Source organism: Pithys albifrons, chromosome 6, assembly GCF_047495875.1.
Source record: "Pithys albifrons albifrons isolate INPA30051 chromosome 6, PitAlb_v1, whole genome shotgun sequence".
Taxonomy (NCBI): domain Eukaryota; kingdom Metazoa; phylum Chordata; class Aves; order Passeriformes; family Thamnophilidae; genus Pithys; species Pithys albifrons.
This window is the reverse complement of record NC_092463.1, coordinates 32,513,806-32,539,259: the sequence shown is the minus strand read 5'-3', so window position 1 is coordinate 32,539,259 and position 25,454 is coordinate 32,513,806. Positions and strand designations below refer to the sequence as shown.

General features: G+C 39.9%; 1 protein-coding gene across 2 annotated transcripts; it reads right to left on the bottom strand.

Moving 5' to 3' along the window:
• Nucleotides 1-600: 600 nt before the first annotated feature.
• ARHGAP11A (Rho GTPase activating protein 11A) lies at nt 601-14,248 on the bottom strand. 2 transcript variants are annotated; one of them, XM_071558052.1, is made up of 12 exons: nt 14,103-14,248; nt 11,057-11,127; nt 10,635-10,731; nt 9,903-10,153; nt 9,282-9,442; nt 9,028-9,174; nt 7,118-7,192; nt 6,326-6,493; nt 4,984-5,119; nt 4,544-4,652; nt 3,618-3,765; nt 601-3,236 (listed from the first exon to the last, which is right to left on the bottom strand). In XM_071558052.1, the coding sequence occupies exons 1-12, from the start codon at nt 14,229-14,231 to the stop codon at nt 1,654-1,656; spliced, it is 3,075 nt and encodes a 1,024-aa protein (XP_071414153.1). In that variant the 5' UTR covers nt 14,232-14,248; the 3' UTR covers nt 601-1,653. The 2 variants fall into 2 exon arrangements, with proteins under 2 accessions (XP_071414153.1, XP_071414154.1); XM_071558053.1 differs by lacking the exon at nt 7,118-7,192.
• Nucleotides 14,249-25,454: the final 11,206 nt, after the last annotated feature.

The following is a 25,454-nucleotide window of genomic DNA, read 5'->3' as shown; positions in this document are numbered from 1 at the left end:
ACAGGTGAAAGGTATTTTGCTGCTCTTTATTTACCTCAGTGAGATGTTACAAACTGTGGTGCTCTGGTGCCTGCATTCAATTTACCAAAGGATCTGCCAGCACCAGCTAAAGGCAGAGGGGAGGAGCACGTCGCCAAGAGCAGGTGATTCCTCTTTGGATGGTGGTGAACTGTTACATTGACTCCGTAATTTCATAAAACTGAAGCTTCCCATACTTGGCCACAACATCAAGCAATCTTGTTAACATCTTCTCATGGCTGGTTTCCTAATGTTAGATCTTAACAATAATGTAGCAACAGAGTGAGGGAAGAGGTTTCCACCAGACAAACCAACTGAACCAATTCAACTTGCAAACTGGTAGACACCAGGGGAAGGAAGCAGGGTTTAAGAAGTTCAAAGACTACTGCTGATAGACGATGAGGCATCACACCTTTTGCTAGTTGTGAGAATTACCATCATGTATCTAAGATGAACAAAGAGGACAGGCAGGACAGATTCGCTTCTGACTTGTTTCCTCAGACTTAGTAATTTTGGTGTCAACAGTCTGCATATAGTAACAGACTCTAACATTCTAAGTCATTACAGAAGAATAAGCTCAGAAAAGGGGAAAAAAACAATGGTTTTATTAAAACCAAAAATATCCAGTGCTTCAGCTCTAACAGTTTGCCAGTAAGCAATTCGCACATATAAAAGGCTAATGAACAGTTTCAAGTGTTAACTCTTAAATAATTTCACAAATGATGACAGACATAAACAGTTTTCATTCTAAAAAATGTAAACATTTGCTTGTGCAAATCAACTTTTAACACACTATGGCTTCTTACATTCATCTCTTGCAACCCTTTCAGCATCTAAACTCAGCTTCTGCACCATCTAGTTCACACTATTGTACTGCTCTAAAAATAAGTTAAAACTCCCCTCTCGTATTTAGATAAAACATTTTACTGCTCAAAACTGAAAATACTTGGTACCTGCTGCAGAACACATCACTGGATGAAGTTTTTAAGACTTTTTGCTTCTTGAATAAACTTCACATTTTTTTTCATGTGTTCTAATAATTCTCCAGTGTGTGCACACATGTGAATTATATTTTGATATTTACCTACTCAACAAGGAAAATATACTCACAATTTACTCCAGTAGAAATAAGGAACATTGTCTAAAAAGAGGCACAGCTCATGTAAGATCCAACTTAGTAGTATCAAGTACAATACACTTAAAACTAAAAAGTAAATAATTTTAACTACCACTACTAAGCATCAAGATACTTTCTTTCACGTGTCTGTTACCAGTTTTAAATATTCGAGAAGTTTGGTGGGTTTTTTTAAACTTGGTACTTAGTCTAAATGCTGCAAAAACTGTTTTAGGAAATTCTGAATGTTTTTAGAACCTATGGTAATCTAACACAAACATTTGTAAACAGGTTGGTTTTGTTTTGGAAGTAAAATTCGTTGAACCGACTGGCACTTACAGAAATTTCAGTAAATGAAGAAAACCTCAACATAAAACAAACTGATATTTGTACATCTCCATGACTCATACAGTTAAAATAAATCAAAAATTAGAAATAATTATGGCTAAAAAAAATCATACAAAGATTTTTCCAAAGATTAACCAAGCTACAATGAACCCATTTAGCCACCACATTTGATCTTATAAGTCTACTGGCTTTGTAGCTGGTAGCAGTTTCACTTTAGATATTGGATTCTTTGGAGAACCTCTATAACGAACTCTTTCTTTTCCTGGAGCACTTCTTGTGATTGTAGATTTTTCTGGGGCAGCATCTCGAATATTTATATTTGTGTTAACTTTCAAACTGGATTTAACCATTTCATGATTGGTTAGATCTTCTAGAACAGACTTTGATGAAAGAACAGTCACTTTTTGATCATGGATTCCAGCAGGTCTGACCAAAACATCAGGCTTGTTTGATGGATTTGATGGTCTGCAACATGATTTGGATGTTATGTCTAGCTGCTTAGGAGATACAGAAATTTGGTCATATGTACTTTCACTCCTGCATGGCAAAACCATGGAATTCTTTGAGGGCTTTTCTGTGCAGGAGAATAGTGCAGAATCATAGCTCAAAGACTTAACAAGTGGTGAACCAGCAGTGCTTGATTTAAGGGACTGAGAGCTTATGGATCGTCTGTTAGCCTCTAACAAGGAATTCATTCTTCTTACAGACTGCCTGACTGGAGTACGCTGAAACTTCAGAGGTGGTTTAGTTCTGCTTGCAGAACTAGGATCATTTAATGAAAGCTTGTTGAACCACTGTATGTGGTCAGAAACCTTTCCATGGTCAGAAACAGTTGATGTTTTAGTTAAAGTTTTATCAGAATTTTCAGCTTTCAAGTACTGGTTGCCAACTTCGTTTTGGGATTTAGGCAACTGTAAAGTAGGAAGCTGACCTGTCAAAGCAACTTCAGCAATACCTTCTTCCAAATTACAGCACTTTAGCACACAGTTTTCAGCTGTTTGTGAGTGTATTATTTCTATTTCCTCTTTTTTTCCAAAGAAATCTAATTTGTTTAAGTTATCTTTTGTTGAACTGTTTTGAACAGTCAATTTGTTTTCCCTGTCCAGTACTTCAGGCATAGGAAATTCTGTTACTTTTTTTGTATCTAGTTTTGGGACCTGAAGTTCAATCTCGATAGAAGTTTTGAAGTTTCTTTTCTCCAAAACTTTAATTTCAGGGGTTTTTGACTGCTGTTTATCATCAGCAGATTGATTAAATTGGTGCAACAACTCTCTGGATTTTACATTTGCTAGATTTTCAGAAACTTCTTCAGTTAACAATTCTTTCGCTGGACTGAGCCCTGTGGGACACAGAGTTTCATTTAATGGTTCACCTGCCACATTCACAAGGGAAGATTTATCACCTATCAAGGTGTGAATAGCACTTCCAGATGCAGAGAACGCTTGCTTAACTTTCAGTAATGTTTCTGCAGCTGAATTACTTTTCTCTTCACAAAGCACAAGTTCCAAGCTGTTGTCTTGTTTGCTTACAGTTGCGGATTTGAATTCATCTGGAACAATTGGTGGCTTTCCAGATATCAAAGCAGATTCTGAAGAGCCAACTCTCATTTCAGGGTGTCCTGGCAGGATTTGCTTATTCTTGCTGATCACCTGAGCATCCGTAACAGCAGGACTATTCCATGACATTCGGTGAACCACCTTACTGGGACATTTTGGAGTCAGCAAGTTTTCTTCTGACTTGCTTACATTCCTTGAACCTTAAAATAAATATCAGTGTTTAAGAATAATATCTAGCAATTTTAACAATAATTATAGGCAAAATTCTTACTAAAAATCTAATTATCAAAGCAGCACTGAATTTAAAGACACTGGTACTCCCTTAAATTTCAGAAATGTGGAAAAGATTAAAAACTGAAATCATGCATCTCAGCTTGTTTCACAAACAAAAGACAACTACTAAAATACACTAGAAACACAACAAGCCTGTCCTAAACCAATTCTTTTTCCCCATAAGCCACTAACACTCAAGTAACTTCTGACTTTTAATCCAATTGCTTTTATACTTTTATCCAAAAAGTTACTTTTGCTTTACAAAAACAAAAGTTTTCCAGATCTAATATATTTGGTAAGATAATTACCTCTCTTAGGGAATTTTTCATTGACATATGGGCTGAAGAGAACATCTCGTTTTGCACATTCTGTTCGGCTTTCCAAACCTTGCTGACTTGCAAGACGCCTTCCAATATTTTCAGATCTGTTACCGACTGCACATCCTGATACAACATTCTTGAACAAACACAAAGCGTTAGTTGGTTTTATATAAACTTGTCATCTCACCCACAGAGGAACCTCCAGGAAAAAGGCTATGCAAATCAGCCAGTGCAGTCTTTTTGTGGCCATATTTTATCTTCCCTTGATTCTTTGTAGACCTAGGCAGGGAACAGCCTACCTGCAGTAAGGCAGACTGAATCACACCCTGAACACAGTGATTCTGTGCACAGGCGTTGCAAGGTCAGAAGTTCAGGAGCTGTGAGACCTACTGATCACAAGTGTGTGTGGGGGTTGATCCCAGCTGGCAGGCAAGCTCCCATCCAACCACGTGCTCACTTTCCCCATTCCCCAACAAAATGAGGGAGGGAATTGGAAAGGTAAAAAAGGGAAAGAGACACACACACATCAGATAAAAGTAAACAAACCCCCCCAAATCCACACATGATTCAAAGGCCACCACTTACAACACATAGATAAATTCTCAACAAGCCCCTGAGCAGTAGCTACTTTTCAAAAAGCTTATCACTATATGGCATGCAGTCGCTCCTTGGCCAATTCAGGGTTGCTGCCCTTCCCTCAGACTCTTGCCTCATGTCAGCCAAACACAGGACAAGTTACTCAGTTACTGATGTGAAAATAAACCTCAGACCTCTTGTACTTGACAGCAAGTAGGTCTACTTAATACTGTGATCCATTACAAAGTAAGCTCTTCCTGCTACTGAGTATCAATGCCCAAAACTTTGGATTAAAAATCTGCACACTAACAAGACTGGGTTAGAAACAGAATACTTACCATTTCTCTGTTGCTTTTCCCCAAACCAAATTTCAAGCGTAATGATCTACGAACCATTTCTTTTCGGCTTATCTTTGGAGAGAAACAACCTGTCTTTCCTGATTCAGCCCTGGAAGGAGAGAGGAAGAAGTGACACATGAAAAGCTCTTCAGGAGGGCAAAGAACACAACATGACTGTCATGGTTATTTCTAGTTTTACATACTTTGTTGCCTTCTTGCCAACCTTTTTTTACTAGGCACAGGAAGCTACTGTCCCAGATCTTATTTTGTTTTGAGCTCCATTTTTGCCACATTGCAAGATCTGGTGATTTAAGGATTACTATACAAGTTGCTACCAAAAAAGGTAATTTCAGAGACAGGCTGAGATTTCACATATCAGTCAAGAGGTCCAGATCTATCTTTCCAATATATCTTTCAATCTAAGAATTCAGGCAAATTACCTGTATAATTTTTTGCTTGCAAGCTTTTTACTTCTTCTGTTCCCTGTACTAGACCGATGATTTTCATCCGTGGTTGAAGGAGATAGTGAGGTTTGTGATGACTCGAGAGACACACAAGGACTTGCTTCAAAACGAACTACAGGAACAGAATTATATTTATATGAATTTAAAATAGTCACATTTTTTCAGGTAAAGATTCAACAGCTCACACAAAAAAGAGTAGGATTTTAAACAGCACAGGATTTGTTTGCTTCTTTTGTGGAGTGCTGGCTTGAAATTACTTTGACTTCCACTTTAATATTAAATGAAGCTGTTGCTTGTAGCATCATGGAAGTGTCTGGAATGCAATTAATAACATGCTCCTTACTGACATCACTACCTCAAAGAAGTTTCCACACTGTTAACGTCAGATCAGTTCCTCAAATTTAAGAGCTTAATAAGAAAAATTAGATTCAGTCTCAACATTATTTGCAGTATTATTTTTTTAACATACCTAACTGGAACGGCCAAAGCAACAATAAAGAAGGGAGTTGCTGCTCTACTACTGAACTTTATAAGACGCATGCATTATTATCTTTCTAAAATGTCATTGTTTTGATTTGCTGATTCATAGAAACAAGAATTTCAGAGAAAATGAAATGATTTAATAAAAACAGCAGTACGTTTTATACCAGTCATTTGATAGGGGATAAAAATAATCTTCAGGCAAAACAAACAGCAATCTAGATATTTTTTTCAGTCTAACTTCAGTTGGCAGGACATTAAAGAACCAAATAAAAATAAAACAGGATCTGCAGAAGACCCTGACAGTTGGAAGCACTTTAGTAGAATAAAGTGGTTCTAAAGCACTATCAAATAAAAGTAAAAAAATTTCTCAGAGTTTTGAGATTATTCAGCATCTTGAGAAAAAAAAGAAGCGATTGGTTTCTTACACAACATTTACATTTCACATAGAGCTAAGATTGGCTATTTAAGCATATTTAGGAGACAAAGGCTACAACTTTCAAGAGGTTGGAAGCAGAGGCAGTCTTCATGGATTTGTGTGCTGAAACAGAAGTATAACCTCAGTTATACAGAGGGAGTGAAAAAGGTAAAGGGACATCAGGGCTGCAAGTCAGAGATTAATTGAACAGAGAAAACATGAAACAGAATTGTGCTTTCATTCAATCCATGTGACATGACAGTAGTGATGAACAAAAACATATACTATTTACTAAGATGGGGAAGTAGTGCAAGTAATGGGCATTAACGACTGCCTAACAAGAACAATAGTCTGTACACTTAAATTAAAAAGCCACAAACAACCCCTTCAAGCAACAAGGAAAAACTGAAGGCACTGTACCTGATGCTGGTGTTGAGCTGCTGTTAAAAATGCTACTTGGCAAGAACTCAAGAGCAAAACTGTGCTTAAAAGACCGTCTCTTCTTGCTGGATAAGCCCTGAGAGCAATCAGTTGGAAGCTTACGCTTGGTACTTGGAGTAAGAACCATTGGAGTCACTGATGAAAGGACTGAAATAAAGAAAAAATTTGTAGTAACAGCTTAAAAGCTTCAGTTTACTAAAATAAATAGTTGTTTGAGGTTTTTCTAACTCTGAAAGAAAACTGTTGTAAAAGCTTAGCCAAAGTGCATGCATTTTGAACAGGCAAAGTAATCAGAATGGCTTAGGTTTTTTTTGCAAGTTTAGAGTACAAGAAAGGAAATTCAAACCCACATATTAATAAAAATACAGGTATTAGGAAGAAGTAAAAGTAAGTCATCTTCCCGAAGGTTAAGAGACAGAGAAAGTGTGAAAGAATTTCAGTCCTGGCAAATTCATTCCGAAGACGAAAAATCGCTGCACTACTGCACTGAAGCCTCAGTGCGCATTAGCTAAAAACTGCAAGCTGTTTGTGCAGTCCCAGAGGCTAAACCATGCAGGCCCCTGGTGCAGTGATTGGAGCTGCTCCAAGAATTACTGAAAATGCAGTATCCTCAATAAATATGTATCTACATTCGCAGTTTTAAAGAATTTAAGTTCAATTATTTATCTTCAACTAAGTTCTAATTCTTCAGTTAAAAAAAAGTGGAATATAGTTAACAAATACAGAAGATACTGCATGGGCTTTATTGAGTACAAATACACCAATACCTACCGCTTCTGTCTTGCTGAGGTGTAGTGGAGGGTGTTCTGTTAGATTTAAATTTATTCAACGCTCCACTAACAATATCTGAAATGCAAGACACACCGAGCAATCAAATTTAAATGTGAAGTTTGTCTTGCTCTATTTTCAACTCAAGTTTAACTGGTATCCTTTTCAGGGAGAAATAAAGTAAATCAGCTTAAATGGTTGTTTCATGTACCAAAAACCATAGTCCAGATCATCTCACCACTACAGTTTTTATTGCTTTCACAGTAAACCCAACAAAAACCATACCAACAAACCAACCAACCAACACCACAAAAAAACACCACAAAACAAGACCAAACCAAAGCAAAAAAGCACCACACAAATTCCAAACCACACTGCACAGACAACAGAAGTTTCTTGTAGAGAAATCTACTGGTCGTTATAAATTGTATGCCTTCTGGTTTCTTGTAGGCAAATCTAGAAGGAATCCATGCAAGTCTCTCACAGAAAGTCTCAGAGACTTTCTCACTTTACTGGACAGTCAACTTAAAGCTGAAAAGCTTTTACAGCTTCAAAGTTAGGCTCAAACAGAAGTATGAAATTTTGGTCTCACAAAGAAATAACGTACAACTTTTCTGTGAAGTATGTTTTTGTTTAGGGGTGTTTGGGTTTTTTTTAAAGGGAAAGTATATACATATACAGTGGAGTACGTGCATGAAATTTTACCAGCTTTCCTGCTTTTAAAAGTGTAAAATGAAACTTATTTTTATTAAGTGGTATTGCAAGTCCCTGTTGTATTTCCACATGTTCAAAGGAAAGCTTAGCAAAGTACAAGGCTGTGGTACTTTTATGGTATCTGGTGGGTATCATGTAGTTTCTAAAAGCTCATCTTTGAAAATAATAAAATGTAGTAATGCTAAGTTTTACAACATCTGAAGAAAGAGTAGAATCTACTATGAGAACCTATTTCACAGAACTACCAAATTCTAACTGATTATCCTCAAAATGTTAATATTCGTGTTTATCACTTTGCAACTCCAGGATAGTCTTCCTTCTTCTGAGTGGAAAAGTGTATTACACAATGAAACATATCTTGACTAAACACAGACAATCATACAGAGTTGATATCAATTGCTGTCAGGTTTAATACTCCAGGTACAGGAGCTAATATATATTTTTATAGCAATGCACAGAAGATCAGCATTATAAGTGGATTTGAATTATCACACATCTGTATTTCACAGTTTTTCCTCTGAGAGTGGAGAACAGAGAATAGACCATTTGATTGTCCAGACTTTGGGTGAAAAACCCACCTAAACCTACTGAAAACTGGAAAAAACAAACAAACAAAACCCCAAAACAAAAACCCCCAACCAAACAAAAAACCCCAAACAACAACAAAAAACCCCCACTCCAAATGCCCAGATCCACAATACAGTGGATCCACACAGTATCCAATAATATCCAATTCAAAATTACATTTCAAAACACAAATTAGCTACTCTAATTAAAAACAGACCTGTCATTTGTATCCTTACTTTGTCATGACCTGACTTATCCAGGTGTGTGTTAAAGTATCAAAACTAGCAAAAAACCCCCTCAAAACAATAAAACAAACAAAACCCCCCACAACCTATAGTGTTGTGCAATAGGATCTGAAGTTGACTCAACAAAAAGCTGGAATATTAATTTGGCTTCACAAATGCACAGAAAACCAAAAGAGACTCTTTGGTAGACAACAGACACACTAGAATAAACTCAGAGTAAATATACAATAAAGTAACCTGATTACTGAAGTCTGATTAAGGTTTTCAAATCAAACCCAAGTTTCACAGACATCTATTCTGCTTTTGGACAAAGCAAGTACTTAGGATCAGGATACCTGAGGTTTCAGTTCTATGGTCAGTTTGCAGACCTTCATACAACATACCTACCCCCAACACTTCGGTGCCTCCTCCTCTTACATTCACTGGGAGATTCATTTTCACTGTCTTCCTGGCCCCACAGTGAGGGAGTAGATTGAAAGGCATCCACACCTAACATTGCAGGAATCTTTTCCAAGATAAATTCTGGTACTTGTCCTAGATTAGTCGAGAAACGTTTTTTTAAATTACTATTAAAAATTGAAAAGAAAAGCTGCATACAGGTTGGTGCAATGAGACATTCTGATAAACATTTATCAACTTACCAATTTCTCCTGCATGGTCAATAAGAGTTTCCACAACAGCAGCTTGTAAGCGAATTTTTTTTTCTGTATTAGTTGACATCTTTTCATTTTCATTTGAGTGCAAGAGGTTGGGAGCAAAAACCACTGCCAGATTACTGCTATCCATTTTGTTTTCATTGGATCTTAACGAGAAAAGGTTTTTTATGCAAGTTATCAGGACATCAACAGTGAAAAGGCCAAATAAGACAAATGCAGTTAAAAAAAACACATATGGACTCATTCACCTGAGCACTTACATAACAAGGTTAATGTGTAGGTTTATGCATCTCAGGCCAGGTAATTGCATGACTATGTCTTTGAAATCAAGAGGACAGAGGCACCAGTTAGATTATAGTAATTTTGCTTTCCAAAGAAGAATGAGCAATACAGCTTGACCAAAGTCAATTCTCCACCTAATTAAGCTTTCATAAAGAAAACACTTTGAATTTATGAAATAAAAGACCATGACTGAATTGTAATGAATGTCTGCAGATAAGAAAGCTTAAAATCAACAACCACTCACAAAAAGTTACAGCACTTGCCTGGAAAGAGAAGCTGTTAAAGGAATTAGGTGCTGTTTACAAGCACTCTCTTTACACTGACCTTAAGGACACAGTTCTCAGAAAGCTGAAAAAGTATCTCAAAGCTTCAATTGTTCTGTCAGCCATCAAACATGACAACAACACAGTTGCAGTTTTTTTCTCATTTCCGAGCTGCTGAGCTTTGAAAAGGCCCTCCTGCAGGTGAGGTGGAAGGATGGGTTCTGGCAGCTCTCTAAAGAACTGCTTGAGAAGACCCGCAACATCACAGGGCAGTGCAGCTGAGAGGCAGTTCTCACCTTGATCCAGTTTACTCTGAAATTTTTAATAAGAAACACAATTTGAAGTCTTCAACATACCAGTAGACTTTTAAGTTTAGGCATTAATCCTCGAGCCCAAGTCAGAAAAGACAGTCCCATCTTCCCCATAGCCAGTTTCAACCTTGTCATGTGTTACCCAACTCCAGTATCTACAATGAGACACAGGCACTGCTGTCAGACCACAGGGAGAGTTTACATGTTTCCCATGTACACACCCTCTGCTAAAGAAATACCCTCACAGCATCCAGTGAGCACAACTGTTAACGAGTTTGTTCAGTCACAAGGCCAAAATATTGAAAAATAAAGGGAAGCCTGTCAGTTTTTGTACTAGATCTCCTCTCATTTCTAAAGCATGTAATGTTACCAATCTACTTCCAATATTAGAACTTGAATATGACTGAAATGAATCCACATGTAGATGATGATGAAGTGAAATGCATCTTATTAGGAAAAAAAAGAGCAGCTTTAGAGAATACCTTTAAAGCCTTTAAACGAACAAGAGATCCAGACTTCCTGAAGAGTCCCTCAGTATGAACATGTTCTTCCAAATATTCACAGGTATCAACAAGAAAGCTGAGAAAAGAACAGTAACATACTTTTGATGCTCAGAATAAATGTTGTTTTTTCCAGAAAAACTATTTCATAGTTTTGTTATAAAACTTAATATATAATTTCCTCAGATGACAAGAAGCATAAAGAAATACAACTGAATGCGAGCTGTGGCTCTGAGTTCCCCTTCTCACTTCTGTAGCCCTCCTTCCCCAGGTGAAACTACTCTTATATCCACCACAAGCTTTAGCAGGCCTGCATTCCTTCTTCTGACAAGGGTTCAATACAAGGGTATATGCTATACATATATAAAGTAGCTGTAAAATCAAAATATACACTGCTCATTTACCTTGGAATATAACCATATTCTGGCACAAGTGATCGTGGCAGTGCATGAAAAGATATTCCAAAGACTTTACCCTAAAATACAAAATTCAATTAATGTTACTCAAAAGTTGATATAATTATCAGCAACATATTACAAAAAAGCACACATTCCACAAGAACAACCATAAGGGTAGTTAAGACAAAACCCAAAGTCTTTCAGATAAGACAGTATTGTCTGAAAAAGCCTGTCATTTAGATATCAAAGTCTATACTGGTTCTAGTTACAGGTAACACCCCAGATGGCTGTGAAAGAGCAGAAAGGTTTTCTGCAGTATGCTTTACACTTCTTATTTCACAAGAAGGCAGTTTTTTTATAGGGCTCCCAAATCAGTATGGATATTAATGAGACTGTTTTGAAATCTCACCTTAGCTTTTCAAATTGACTATGTTGCCGTAAAAGTCTGTAAAAAAGACTCCAAGCCAAGTTTTGTAGGAGATAAGATAATGGGCAGGCACTTTAATGAGCAACCCCGCTCATCCAGGAATACATCGACGCGTGCACATGCAAGCTCTAAGTTCTATAGCTTTTATAATATAACTTATCCAATCACTACTGTCCACATGTCCAGTTCCACCTCTGTCCCCTCCCAGTTCCCACCCCTGTTGAATTGGGCCTGGGGTCGTTGGGACCCTCTGTCTTCATCCACCTCCTCTTCTTCAGCACACAAAGGTTCTCTGGACGCTCTCCAGGGCTTCGGGTCATGCTGCTCCATGTTTATGTTCTCTTCTGATATGCTTTAATCAGATACCTTGAGAGAGAGACTAAATAGCTGGCAGATCTCAGCTGCCTGTTCTGGAGCAGGGGTAGAGATAGAAGGACTTTATGCTACAAGCCGCTGAATATTAATTCACTAAAATCTACAGCATTACATCTACTGTGTTCCTAAAATCTACAAAATATGAAAATTGAAAAATTAAAAAAACCCCTTTTGGCATCAACTAAATCATATTTTTCTTAGACAACATAAGACAACTGAAATAACATTTCTTTTTATGTAATTTTTTTGTTCATCTCAGACACTCAAGACTGCTGCCTCAGGGAGGACTAAACTCAACAGTAGTCCAGAAAACTGTTTTGAACTCTCGTAATTAGTACCTGTATTTAAGAAACTGTTATCTCTATTGCCTTATAGCAAGACAGAGTATTTGTTACATATTAGAAAATAAGCAATCTCTTCAGTCATTACTACTGAGGTTCAGCTACAGCATGTTTTAAATGTTTATCTGAGGTTGCTGTACAGTGTGTCAGTTATAAAAGCCTGCACTTCAGCTGACACCTTTATTTCTCTACTGCTCATCTTGTTTATTTATATTTACAGAACATGCAAATCAGTTGCTCTCCCAACCAAAAGAGGACTGAGATCATGCCCAACTTGTTATTAGAGATGAATGGCAACTCTTGGTCATTTATACCTGGAATTCAAAGTGCTGACCATGTTAGAAAAATAGTTAATCAGTAACTAACTCTTTGGGCTACTTTGGGCCTCTTTGGCTCTATCTGTCCTACAGAAAACAAACATAACACGATAAGGAAAGAGAAGCAACACATCTGTCATTGCATTCCAGATTGCTACGAAAACTACAAAAAGAAAATGAATGCCAAGAGATAATATTTTTTTCTGTATTTACAAGATTACGTAATAGAGATTTCCAGTGGTTTGTAATTCAACAGTTAAAATTCCCAACTGATTTGCTCACTTCTCTAGGTTTTGTCTGAAGTACATGACGTGATTTAAGTTCTTAGTTAATGAATAACAAAGTTATTGAAATCATGTCTGCTCCTTCACAATAGAAATAAAATGCTCCCTGGCAGAACAAATGTTACTCTATAGCTTTTCCTACCTTGCTCAGTAGTTATTTAAATATACATTTTCTTCCATGCATATAATTTAAGCACTACAGAGAGCAATACAGACATCTTTTATTACAACATACATGTATTATTCACAGCTCTTATTGCCTTCCCTTCAAATTGAAAAAGAAAAATTAAGTCTGGAACCACATTCTTGATATTGACAAGGGGAGAAAACTAACTCCAATTTCACTCTTGCTTTCTCACTTTCCAAACAACCCAACTCAAGCGTTTTCACAACTTCTTTGGCTTATATTGACCAAAGATGACTGCAGCACTGTGCAATATCTTCTCAGCCTTACAGAAAGCTCAGTCTGAGGATGTTCAGTTCTGTGCTGCATCAGTGGCACAGGGATCTCGTTCAAGACTTGACTGCTGTCCACACTTCATAAATTAAGAGAGCAAGATCGGTGCTCTGAAATGGCCTTCAGTGTTGCCATCCATTGTGACATGTTCGTTTTAAATAAGAGTCCTGAGACAGAAAACACACTTTTTTCCCCTTCGACAAATTTAAAACAGGTATTGAAGATAACGAGACAGATTTTGTTCCTCAGACCACTGGCAAGTCTGCACCAAAATACCCATAGTTATGTCTTATACTCAGAAACCACGCAAATACAGCCCTTCAACAAAAAGTCTAAGGAATCAAGTAAAAGATAGAGCATTTAGAAACTACACACAGTAGGTATGTATTCCAAAACCATAATTACTAAGATTTAAATTCCATTGTGAGTGACATTAATCGCAGTAAAGTGTAAAAAGCTCTTGCACAGGTCAGAGGCAACCGCGGGTGTTTCGAGACCCTCAATAAGAGGAACAAAAGAGGAGCACATCTCCTCTGTCACCCGGCCTGGTCAAGAACCACCGAGCCTTCCTGGATGACAACACGGCTGTTCGAGGGGTGCCTGGAGCACTCGATTCAGGGGAAAGGGAAGAAAACGACTCTGCTCATTGCAGGAGGAAAGAGCTCTCCCCGCGGCGGGAGGTGATGCTCTGCCAGGGACGGCGGGACCCGCAGCACTGCGGCAACACAACCGGTGTCAGAACCGGTGAGCGCGGCCCCGCCGAAGACAGGGCCAGCCCCGGACCCGTGTGAGCTCCGGCTCTGCCCGGCCCAGGGAGCCGGAGCCGCTCCGAGCGCCCCCGCCCCGCTCACCTCCGCCGCCGTCGCTGCCGGTGTCTTGGCCGCCGCCAGGCAGCTCCCGCCCTTCACCTTGATCCCGTAGGAGGCGCGGAGCTCCTCCATCACCGCCAGCCGGACCAGCCTCCGACTCTGCTCCGCCATAGCGGCCCGATCGGCGTTGCCCGCGTGCCCCGCCCGCGCCTCTCATTGGGCCGCCGCCCGTTCGAAATCAGGACCCGACCGCCAACGGCCGCCCGGGGCTGGCCCGCCGCGCCTGCCGCCTCCGCCGGCTCTTAAGTCTCCCACAGCCTGTGGGGCGATCGCGCTGGCTACCTAAAGGCCGGGTGGGATGGGACAGGGAGAGCGTCTGTGTCCGCATCCCGCATCCGCATCCCCCATCCCGCACCCGGTATCCTGCACTCGCACCCGGTATCCTGCATCCCGCATCCCATATCCCGCACCCGGTATCCCCCGTCCCCCATCCTGCACCCGGTATCCTGCATTCCCGCATCCCCCATCCTGCATCCGGTATCCTGCATCCCCATCCTGCATCCCGTATCCAGTATTCTGCATCCCCCATCCTGCATCCCGCACCCGGTATCCCTCATCCCGCCGCATCCCGCACCCCGTGTCCCCCGCCCACGCCGGTCCCGCCGCTCGGCCCCGCGGTGTCGCGGTGCCAGCGGTGCGGAGCTGGGTCGGCTGGCTGGGTACGTGGGAAGCAGCGTCTGTCCCGGAGGGCGGGCTCCGGCTGCCCCGCAGCGCCGCGGGCGGCTGCATCCCCATCGCTCCCGGTGCCTCCCGGCTCCCCCATCGCTCCCGGTGCCTCCCGACTCCCCCATCGTTCCCGGCTCCCCATGGCTCCCACTGGCTCGCGGCTCCCGCTCGCTGCTGTGCCGGCTCAGGGAAGCGGCGGTGCCTCCCGTGCCTTCCCTGCGCTGTGCGGCCCCGAGCCGGGAGGTCACAAAGCCACGCTCGGCACTGCAGTGGCAGGCAAAACATCGGCACCGGTTGTTTGTAGTTTCTCATTTTGACCTTCCTTGCCCGTTCCATACAACGATCTCATACACCTTCTCCAGCAGGGTCATTTCAGGGTTTGGGTTTGGTTTTGTTGTTTGCTTGTTTGTTTTAAATTTTCTATTCCGAAGGTAACTCTTCGGGTGCCAATAACACTACAATTAATCAAATGCAGTCTTTCTGTGTAGTCAGAAGGAAGTGCTGTACCCAAAATAAGCTTTCCAGCTTTTCCTTTTTGCGTGTTCTGTTCCTAGTTCTAAAATGAGTCTTACTTCACTGAGAGAAAAACTTTACCACAAAGCTCAGACACAGAATGACAATAAGCTTGTTGCAGTGTTCTGAATACTTATGGACACGAAGAGAAAAAATTTTAGGATTTTTCCAAAAGTCATCCAAATAGAAAAAAAATCTAGAAAGTGACATGGAAGAAAGATGTAGCAACAATAATAAATAGCAAATTAGATATGAATTTTCTTAAGTAAGCCGTTAAGATTTTGATTATTGATATTAAAATAATTCCATTGAGCAAAAGTAAAATTCCTCTAAATATAGTTTTAGTGCAAAAAAGTACATATTTACTAAAGTACTTACTGTAAGTATTACTCTGTCCTGATGCTGAAATGACATGAAAATATGACATTTCAAACCCTAAACTGTCACTGATGAGAAAAAAGAGAAGTAAAGGAATAAAGTAAATAGGTACCATAGAACTTCATTTAAACAATCTCTATCCAACTTAGTTTTTTGTAGTAATGATGAATTACACAAGAGGGAGCTGTGATCTGCTAAATATTTCAAAACTTTTCATGTCAAGTATTTTCTGTTCTGTGTTCATGTAAGAAAGAATACATTATAATAGTATGTGCTGCATTTTTTTACCAAAAAAGTGGTGGAGGTAATCTTTATACATTTTGCAGAAGATAGTTAAAGTGACAGTATTATCTAGTAATTTTGTTAAAAACATTTGTCAAATATTTTAATATTTTTAGGTGACTATTTTAACATGTTTCTGTTTTATTTGCAGGTAGAGACTGGAGCAGGAAAAATTGCCTTGAAAATAAGAACTATAATTTTGGAACCAGTTGTAGCACTCCAAATCTGTTACACTCGTTTGAAACTGAGTCAGCAACAATAAACAGCTGTTTGGCTTCTTCCCCCCTGCACTCCCCTCATCCCAGATTGTCTCAGAATTGACATGCCAAGCTTCTGGCATTTTAAATAGTTCTAATTTTAAGCAGCTATTGGTGAAATCCTGCCCTGAGGGAAGTAAATCACATAACTCGTTTTTGTCATCAGTAGGGCTGGGCTTGCACTTCTTTCTACTTGTAATATAAAAATGTGTTTGTGCACACATAGACACACACTTTTTGCAAAATTCATCTGTAGGGGAAAAATTGAGCTGCGTTGTTGTGGGAGGATTTTCCATGTCCTTGCCGGCCCACCCCACACGGTACCCCGGGTCCAGCGACCAGATATCGAGGTGTGTTCTCATGAGATATAGGCCCGACTCCAAAAAGTTAAAAGCATGAACGTTCAAACTTTATTGGGGGAGGTAAACAGGTTATATACATTTTCAGCTCTTTGGCCAGTGTGTTGTGCAAGTGGGATCAGGTCAAACCTCCCCAACATTCATCTATAGGTGTATGTTTACATTTTGGAAGAAAAAACACTAAAACATGAGCACCTATATTCAGCATGGCATTTTGTGAATTTTGGAAGTTACTCCAGAAACGAGACCTTTGGAAGAGAAGTCAAATGTTTACTAATAGTCTCATTTCAATAACTAGTCAAAACAGTTAGTGGTCAAACCAACTAGAAAATCAGCCAGAGGAAGCAAAACCAAACTACTCCAACAAGCAGAGTAACATAAGTATGAAAACCAGACCTTACCCCAAAGTACCCCTCGCTGAACAAACTCAGAACTTGGTGGGAAGAAGTGTAAGTATCCCTCATTCTGGCAGCTCAAGGGCTTGTTTTGCCTTACTTCTTCAACCGAGCAAGCTGAGGGAAGAAAGATCATAAAGGCAGATTATGAAAAATAAAGACCATGAGTAGGGAAAGGCAGACAGTACCATTCAGGAGAAACTGTGAACAGTAGCTGCACAAGGGATGTTTATGCATTGATGTCCTCAGAGTCTGGCTACTTGCACAGTTTATTCTGAACACCCTTACTCATTCTTGTTTCTTCCTGGATTTCTCTCTTAATGAGGAATTATTTACTCCAATTCCCCATAGTCATCTTTCCATGTTGTTCAGCCTGCACTTCTGTTTGTTATGTTCCTTTTCCATCTCCCACTCCTCTGCTGCTTTGTCTTGTTTTCAGTGAAGAATTTTGCCTGTGACTGAAAGTGCAGAGAGGTGATCAGACTTACACAATGTTGTCCCTACTTGCAGCCATTCTAAATTATGTCAGAAGCAAAACAATCTGGATACTCTGAATACCATCAGCATTTTGGGTTAACTGTATCCCTTACTTCTGTGACTAACTTGATGAAAGCTATTTCTAGATCAAGAAAATTGTAAGGAAGAGGATTTAAAGTGTATTTTAAGTAAGGAAATAAGGTTAGAGAGTCTTCCAAACTGATGTTCAAGATGAATTTCTTCTGAACCATACTTCTATTTAACCCAAGTTTCATCTGACTTATGTATTTGTCTCAGTTTACCATCCTGTATAAATTGTTAACTCTATATCTGAGATTGCTCCATACAGATTTCGTGGGGACAGATTATCAAAGCTAACTCATTCAGGTTTGAATATTCCATGCTAAGAATCATCAGTATTATATCTGCAATATTCTATAACTTTTTGGGTTTTGTGAAAAGCAGTAACTGAATTTGTTTTTTACATTCACGAGTGCTGTAGTCAAATAAGTTTTTCTAATGAAATTTTGGAATGTCTCTCAAAGAACAGTAGTATACAGCATACCTTTCCTCACAGGGAGGATAATCTTATACCCCCCATTCAATTTTCCTAGAGTGTTCCTTTTCTCAGAGAAGATACTCATAGCAGTCTTTTGTTTCTATTCAGGATAGCAATTCTATGTTTAGGTTTTTGCTTCCAAAAAACACAAAACAAAACCATTTTTAAATCCTGGTGTGATGGATTTATTTACTAACAGTTTAAAATAATTTCTAGCTTCTGTTTTGGATTTTTGTTGTTGTTTTGTTATGGGGTTTTTGTTTGTTTTTCGTGTGTGTTGATGGGGCAGAGGGAGTTGGAAGGGACTAGCACTTATACCCAGTATTTTTATTTCAGACTTGAAAAAGTGTCTAAGTGCTTAAAGGCTTATCTGGTGGTTTTTTCCCTACCTATACCAGCTGGTCTTACAAGAGATATTATCTACAAACCTGGTCTAAGGATATAGGCAGGATAATGACAGTTGCCCTACCACCAGTGTACAGAAGTACTTTTTTGTGTTTATACTTTGCAGAAGTATACACTTATTTGGAAATCTGGGTATTGGCTGCTGCTGCATCTCTTTGTGCATCAGCAAAGATTGCTGACTTCCCCAACATGTTCTCAAGGTACCAATTGCAAGTCTTCTTGTTCTCTAAACACAGGGACAACAATAGCTTATTCAATCTCAAGCGAAGTCTTCAGGGCAGAGCAAAATGATAGTTCATAGAATCATAGAAAGACTTGGATTGGATCTCTAGTTCCAGCCCCTTTGCCATGGTTAGGGATGCCATCCACTGGATCAGTTTGCTCAGGGCCTGTAAGATCCCACGTTCAAGCTACAAGCTCATGGAAGGGGTTTTACTTTAAACATATCTGTCCCTAAAAATCCACTTGTCCGATCTATTTAATGGGCCTTCAGTTCTTTTATACCTTGAGAGAGAGCATGGGAGAAGACACTACACGTTTCTCAGGAAGTCAAATAACACTTTTACTGGGTAGCTTTTGAAAATAAGGGAACTTGGCAAAAGTTTAAAGGGCAACATTCAACCAAAATAAAGCATTTCACAAAACAGTAACTTAGCAGATGCTAACCCATAAAACTTAGGAAAATCCAACCCATCCTGCTTTAAGTTACCCAAATATCAAGAAAGGAGATTAGGAGAGGAAGAAGAAGTTAAAAAAGAGAGAATTATATCTGACATTTCAGATTCAGCATAGATCCAGCTACAAGTCCAGGAGATGGCAGGGCCATGACCACATGATGGTGCTGGTTTTATCTGCTCTGGCGTGCTGTGGCCAACCCCTGCTCCCAGGCAGGACTTCTGGTGTGCCAGCCAGTCTGACACACACACTTGAGTTGGTCCAAACCAATAATTAATATAATAATCCAGAGTCTCACAGTGCCCCACATTGAACCTGGACTTGAACACTTCCAATGATAAGGCATCCACTCCTCTAGGCAACCTACTCCAGTGCCTCTCGGCCCTCTGAGCAAAAAAATTCCTTCCTAACATGTAATCTAGATCTCTCCTCTTTTAGTTTAAAACAATTCCTAGCACTATTTGTCCATGTAAAAAAGTTGCTCTCCCTCTTTTTCATAAGCCCCCTTTAAGTAATGGAAGGCTGCAATAAGGTCTCCCCGGAGCCTTCTCTTCCTCAGGCTGAATAACCCCAGCTCTCTCAGCCTGTCTCTGCAGGAGAGGTGTTCCAGCTCTCTGATCATCTCTGTGGCCCTATAAATGGACCAACACCTTAAATATGGATTACAATATAGGGCAGGTACAGTTCCTTAGTGCTGCACAGTTAATAGGTCTTGTGCTGTTTTAGGTAATCACTCCAAAAGGGGACTCTGAAGGATAGGATTCATCTCAACAACTGGTTCCTAGAGGGAACCTCTAGTCTTCAAAAGGAATAATTGCTGAACTGGACATACCTTTTCTGGAGAGTTTTTAGGGCTCTTTTAAGGAACTGCTGGTTTTACTTTCAGAAGAGAAAAAGAAAAAAGGGAAGAAGGATGCAGTACCTCAGATTTAATGCTGCTATCAGACCAAAAACCTCCAAACCATACTAGTTTCCTCTAACCAAGTCTGAATCAAGAGTCTGTAATGGCACTCAGGTGGGAAAATAACATCTCTTCCTCTTATCACCCTCCATTTTATTTTTAAAGTCTGCTTAATAAAAGCTCTTTTTTCAGCACATCCCTTTCATAATCTTTCTGGTAGATAAAAGTGAAATTGATTTTTTTTGCCATTAACTGTGTCACTGTGACATCTTGTGAATCCTAGAACTTACAGATAAAACCCGGGCACTAGGAATTTTAGTTTCCTTTTCTCAAATTTATGTAAGTAGAGACTGCATTTTTTAGAGGATTATAGACTGTTTCTGGTGAGATACTTTAATTTTGAAATAATTTTTTGAAGGGTTGGAAGTTTTAGGTCTAAGGCAAAATCTAGTTTTTAAGAATTCCTGTGTCAAGAATTCAGTTTATTTGGGTAACTGCATAGAGTACAATTGTATGACACTGATTTGAGCTGCAGGGGAAGCAGATGCCAGACCCCATGGGGTAATAAATGGAAATGAGTTGCTGAACTATTTTGCCAGTATTTGCTATGTGGAGAAATGGTTTCCAATCTACTATCATAAAATAATGATGGATTGTGTATTTTTCTGCTTTTACATAAGGCTCTCGAGTACCTCATGCCTATGTGTATGTCATATGTGTACCATATTTCAACAGTTATATATTCCCAGTTCCCACTTCAGTTGGAAAGATACAGATGCATCACCCATCTTGAGAAATGACCCCACATCCATGTGGTTTTGTGGTGGGTTAACCCTGGCCAGAGACCAGCTGCCCACCAACAGTTCTCTATCACCAAACTTCTCAGCTGGGCAGGGGCAAGAAAATACAATGAAAGGCTCATGGGCTGAGATCAGGACAGGGAGATGTCACCCACCAATTCCTGTCATGGGCAACAAAAGGCTCAACTCAGGAAAATTAATTTAATTTATAACCAAGCTAATCAGAGTAAGTAAATGAGAATTAACCAAATCTTAAAAAACACCTTCTCTGACCCTTCCCTTCTTTCCAGACTCAACTGCACTCCTGATTTTCTCTACGTTCTCTATCACATGGTACAGGGAGAAGGGGAATGGAGATTGCAGTCAGTTAGTTCATCACACATTATCTCTGCTGCTCCTTCCTTCTCAGCAGGGACTTCTCACACGCTTCCCCTACTCCAGTGTGGGGTCTCCCCCATGGGAGAGGAGTCCTCCACAAACTTCTTCAATGTGAGTTCTTCCCACAGGCTGCAATTCTTCATGAACTGCTCTGGTGCGGGTCTGTTTCATAGCATGCAGTCCTTCAGAAACAGCTTGCTCTAGGGTGTGTCCCCTGAGGGATCACAAGTCCTGCCAGCAAAACTGCTTCAGCATAGAGTCCTCTCTCTATGGGGCCATAGGTCCTGCCAGGAGCCTGCTCCAGTGTGGGCTTCTGCCTCCTTCAGTCATTCACCCACTCTGGTGTGGGGTCCTTCATAGGCTGCAGGTGGATCTCTGCTCCACCATGGACAGCAGCAGTGGATGGACAGCCTGCCTCACACAGTCTTTACCAGAGGCGGCAAGGTAATCTCTGCTCCAGTGTCTTGAGCACCTCCTACCCCTCCTTCACTGACATCGTGTCTGCAGAGCCGTTTCCTTTTCATGTTCTCAATCCTGTCTCCAGCTGCTGTTCTGCAGCATTTCCCCTCCTTTTAAATATGTTATCCCAGAGGAACTGCACCTGTTGTTGATGGGTTCAGCCAGAGGCAGCTCCGTCTTGGAACTTCTCACAGAAACCATCCCTGTAGCCATCCTGCTGGCAAGACCTTGCCATGCAAACCCGATACATGTTTCATCTCTGAAGAGATATGGTTTTGATTCACTGAAGCGGTCATGCTGAGAATGCATTACTAAGACAATGCATTGATTCTGAAGATCTATAGCTCTATAGTTTAAAGGTTAATAAAATTTCCTTGGGGGGAAATAAGAGCTTCAGGCTGGTATAATTCTGCACATGGAAAGGAAGTTAAAATTCCTCTTATATTACTCCATATTTATGGAATACTTGAGATGAGAAGTGCTTCAAAAACTATGTATAGGACTCCGCTCACCTGCTGAAATTCTCAGTCAGTTGCAAATAGAAAGGCATTGACTTGAGCAGACCCCGAAACAAAAGTTAGATGGGACACTAAAGATCATGTCTTGTCTCATAGAACTTGTCACAAATATTCTAGAAGGATAAAATCCCTTATTTATTTATTTACCTATTTATTTATTTGCTTCTGACAACACGTATGTTCACACAGACTGTCATGAAGTCAGAAATAACTTTTAGATTGGCTAGTGTGACATCTTGTATATCACAATCCAGCAAGTTATGCACTCAGGGTGCATACCTGATGCTTAGATACTTTTTTCTAGTGAGAAAATTATGTGTGTTTGACTCTCTTGAGCACAAAAAAAGTGAAAATTGAATTCCTTGGCAACTTCTGTAACTGCTATGCTATTGTATGAAAGAGGGGTACAAACCTGTCCTCCAGTGATAATAAAGCAAGAATCTGAAACTCCATTTTATAGTCTACCCAGTCCTATAGACTTATTTTGAGGAAACCTGTCAGACCATTACTGGAGCAGGATTTAGAATAAGGAACTAATTTCTAGATTTCAGACACCCTTTGGTACAAGGTAAAATAGAAGGGAAAAATGCTACTTCTGGCATATCTTTCGTAGAGGTTAATGTTTTAGATGCCTCTAGAATATAAAAAAGAGCAGGAAGTTTAAATAATTCTAGTCCTGAGTGGAATCTGTAGCAGGATAGTCTGCCCTTGAATGTGGTTGAACAACTCAAACAATGCATCATTTTGCAAGCTATCAATGGTAGGTTGACAGTGGGCATCATGTGCTGAATTATGCTAAAACCAATCTGACACATCAACATCCTGATAGTGAAGGAGAGATTTGGCAGATAAACTGCTAAGCTGACCCAGAGACATATGACTGGCAGTCAATCACTTTATCCTGTAAAAGTCCAGTCCCATGTCTATGAGGGTTGGTTTCTTGTAGCCTCGTTATGCTGAAGGAAATCTGCAACGATATGGGACTTCTCCTGGTCCTGGATTATCAGTCCATTAACATAGAAGAAGTGTGTGCTCTATGCTTACCCCGCCCATGTGGTCTCTGAGAGCCCCCAGAAACGACACACAGGGACCACCAGCGAAGGCAGGAACAAAAAGAGGATTTAATCAGGGGTACGGGTTTATATAGACTTTGGAGGGGTACAAATTCACCAATAAGGGACAAGAGGGAAGTCTGGATTTGTGCCAATAAGAGTAAGGGGATTTACATTCAATGGGAGGGGGTGACAGGAAATATGAGGTCACTGTCCTTCTCCCAGCCCCTTGGCTTGGCAGGGGTTTCTGGGAAGAAGAAGCAGTGACTATGCACTTTTTACATTTAGTACATTTAAACCACATTAAAACCATCAGTTGTTAAAGCATTCTCAGTGGCTGGCTTATTTTCTTCATCAGCCCATTTCTGACATGACATCCTCCAAGCCATGTATTGAGAATGCATTGCCACACATGTCCATAGGGTAAATTTCTCCCTTGAAGTGAGGATGCCTCTCAGGGATACTCCTCGAGGTTAAGAGAAAGAGATTTGCCCACAAGTGTTGATACAGGTGAATTACATCAAATCTCCACTTAATAATTGTTTCGATCTTTTTTGCTAGCTTTAATATAGTTGCTTTGATATAGTGCACTGTATTATACTATACACTACCAGTAGTTGTAGCTTTTATACTGTGTAGTAAATAATTCTGATTAAGATCCTTTGCCTAATCATTTGTCAAAATAAAAAATTCGTTTAATATAAATATACCCAGTTTGCCATCTATAATCTTGTAGGACAAAGTTGCACTTATACCTTTGACAAAGTCTGGATCCAGCCACACCTAGGCTCTTGTCTGAGAGGGAGTTTAGAAAGCGAGGGGGTCCTGTCTACACCTTGTGACTCATTGGGATGGCTTCTCTAATAAACTTGGTCTAAACCCCCCACTCTCACCCATGACAAAGCTGACTGGGGATTTTAAAGTTGCTATTTTGGACTTGTGTCTATACTAGGATCTCAGGTGGAATGAATCTGGCCAAGTCTTCTAGGCAGCCACCAATGCTTTAATCAGAAATACCATAGCATGTCTGAAGTAAGAGCTGCTCTGAAACATTTAGAAGTTTAACTCCAGACCCAAGTCTTGATGTTTTCTCTCCTGACTTTTGATCTCTCCCTTTCAGTTGGTGTGGGAAGGAGAGATGGTAAAGCAAGCAGTGTATAGGAAATTCAAATGAGAACAATAGTCTGTCCAAATTATGCAACAAGGATCATTATGCTATAAAATTGCTCTTCAAATGGGGCTGTCATTGAAAGGTATTAAGATTTCAACAGTTATTTTCTTGATGAGAACTTAATTTCTTGCATAAAAAGCTTTTTAAGCTTAAAGAGATGCCTACACAATGAGTGCCCTTTGGTTGAATGTTTGAAGGGTGCTAAAGGATTTAAATGTTACAGAAGTATTGTTCGTCACTATGGATCCGTTGTCTCAAATTACTCTCACAATAGCCTTATAATTTTAACAAGTTGCAAAGGTATCGCTAGGTAAAATGATCACTAGATCATTTTGCAGTGGAATGTGTGTACTTTTAGGTGCTGCTATATCTAGGGCTAGAGCTGGGGTTGGGCAAAAACAAGCAGTAACTAAATTTCATTGGCAAATTCAAAGGAGAACTTCACTGGAATATGGCAGAGAACAGAAGACACAGATCCCCTTTTTAACTCCATTCTGCTTCTCATATGCAAAGGGATTTTCCTGTATTCAGCAAGACAGAAACAAGCTGTTTATATACCAACAGTGAGAGTGAAGAAATAAAATGTGAAGATAATATTGTTGTTCAGTTTCATATACTGTATAGTGAACATGTCACATGGCACTCTGCTGTGCATAACAAAGTGCACTCTTTGGCCTATGAACAGCAACCTGATGTGCGGTTTTGAGCAAACTTACTTTGAAGAGCATACACAGGGTTTCCTTCCTTAGTTTTGCCCCTGGTTGTCTGATATTCACCAGTTACACAATTGTTCATTTTGGGGTTGTTATGATACCCTAGTGCTTGGGATGGGAAATCTGGCCCCTGTTTCTATCTCCTATATGGCCTGATCCTGTCACCTTTGTAATAAATGCAAAGATATCTAATGGCTATTGATTCCAGCTCATATTGGAGAGCAAACCAGCAAAGAGACCATACCTTCAAATGAGCTTAAACAAACAGCTCAACCAATGCACCAAGTACATTTTCATGAATCAGACTGGTTAGTAAATATGGAGAAAAACCAACCAGGCCTCGATTTAGACAATGGCATTTTTTTAAAAAGACCAT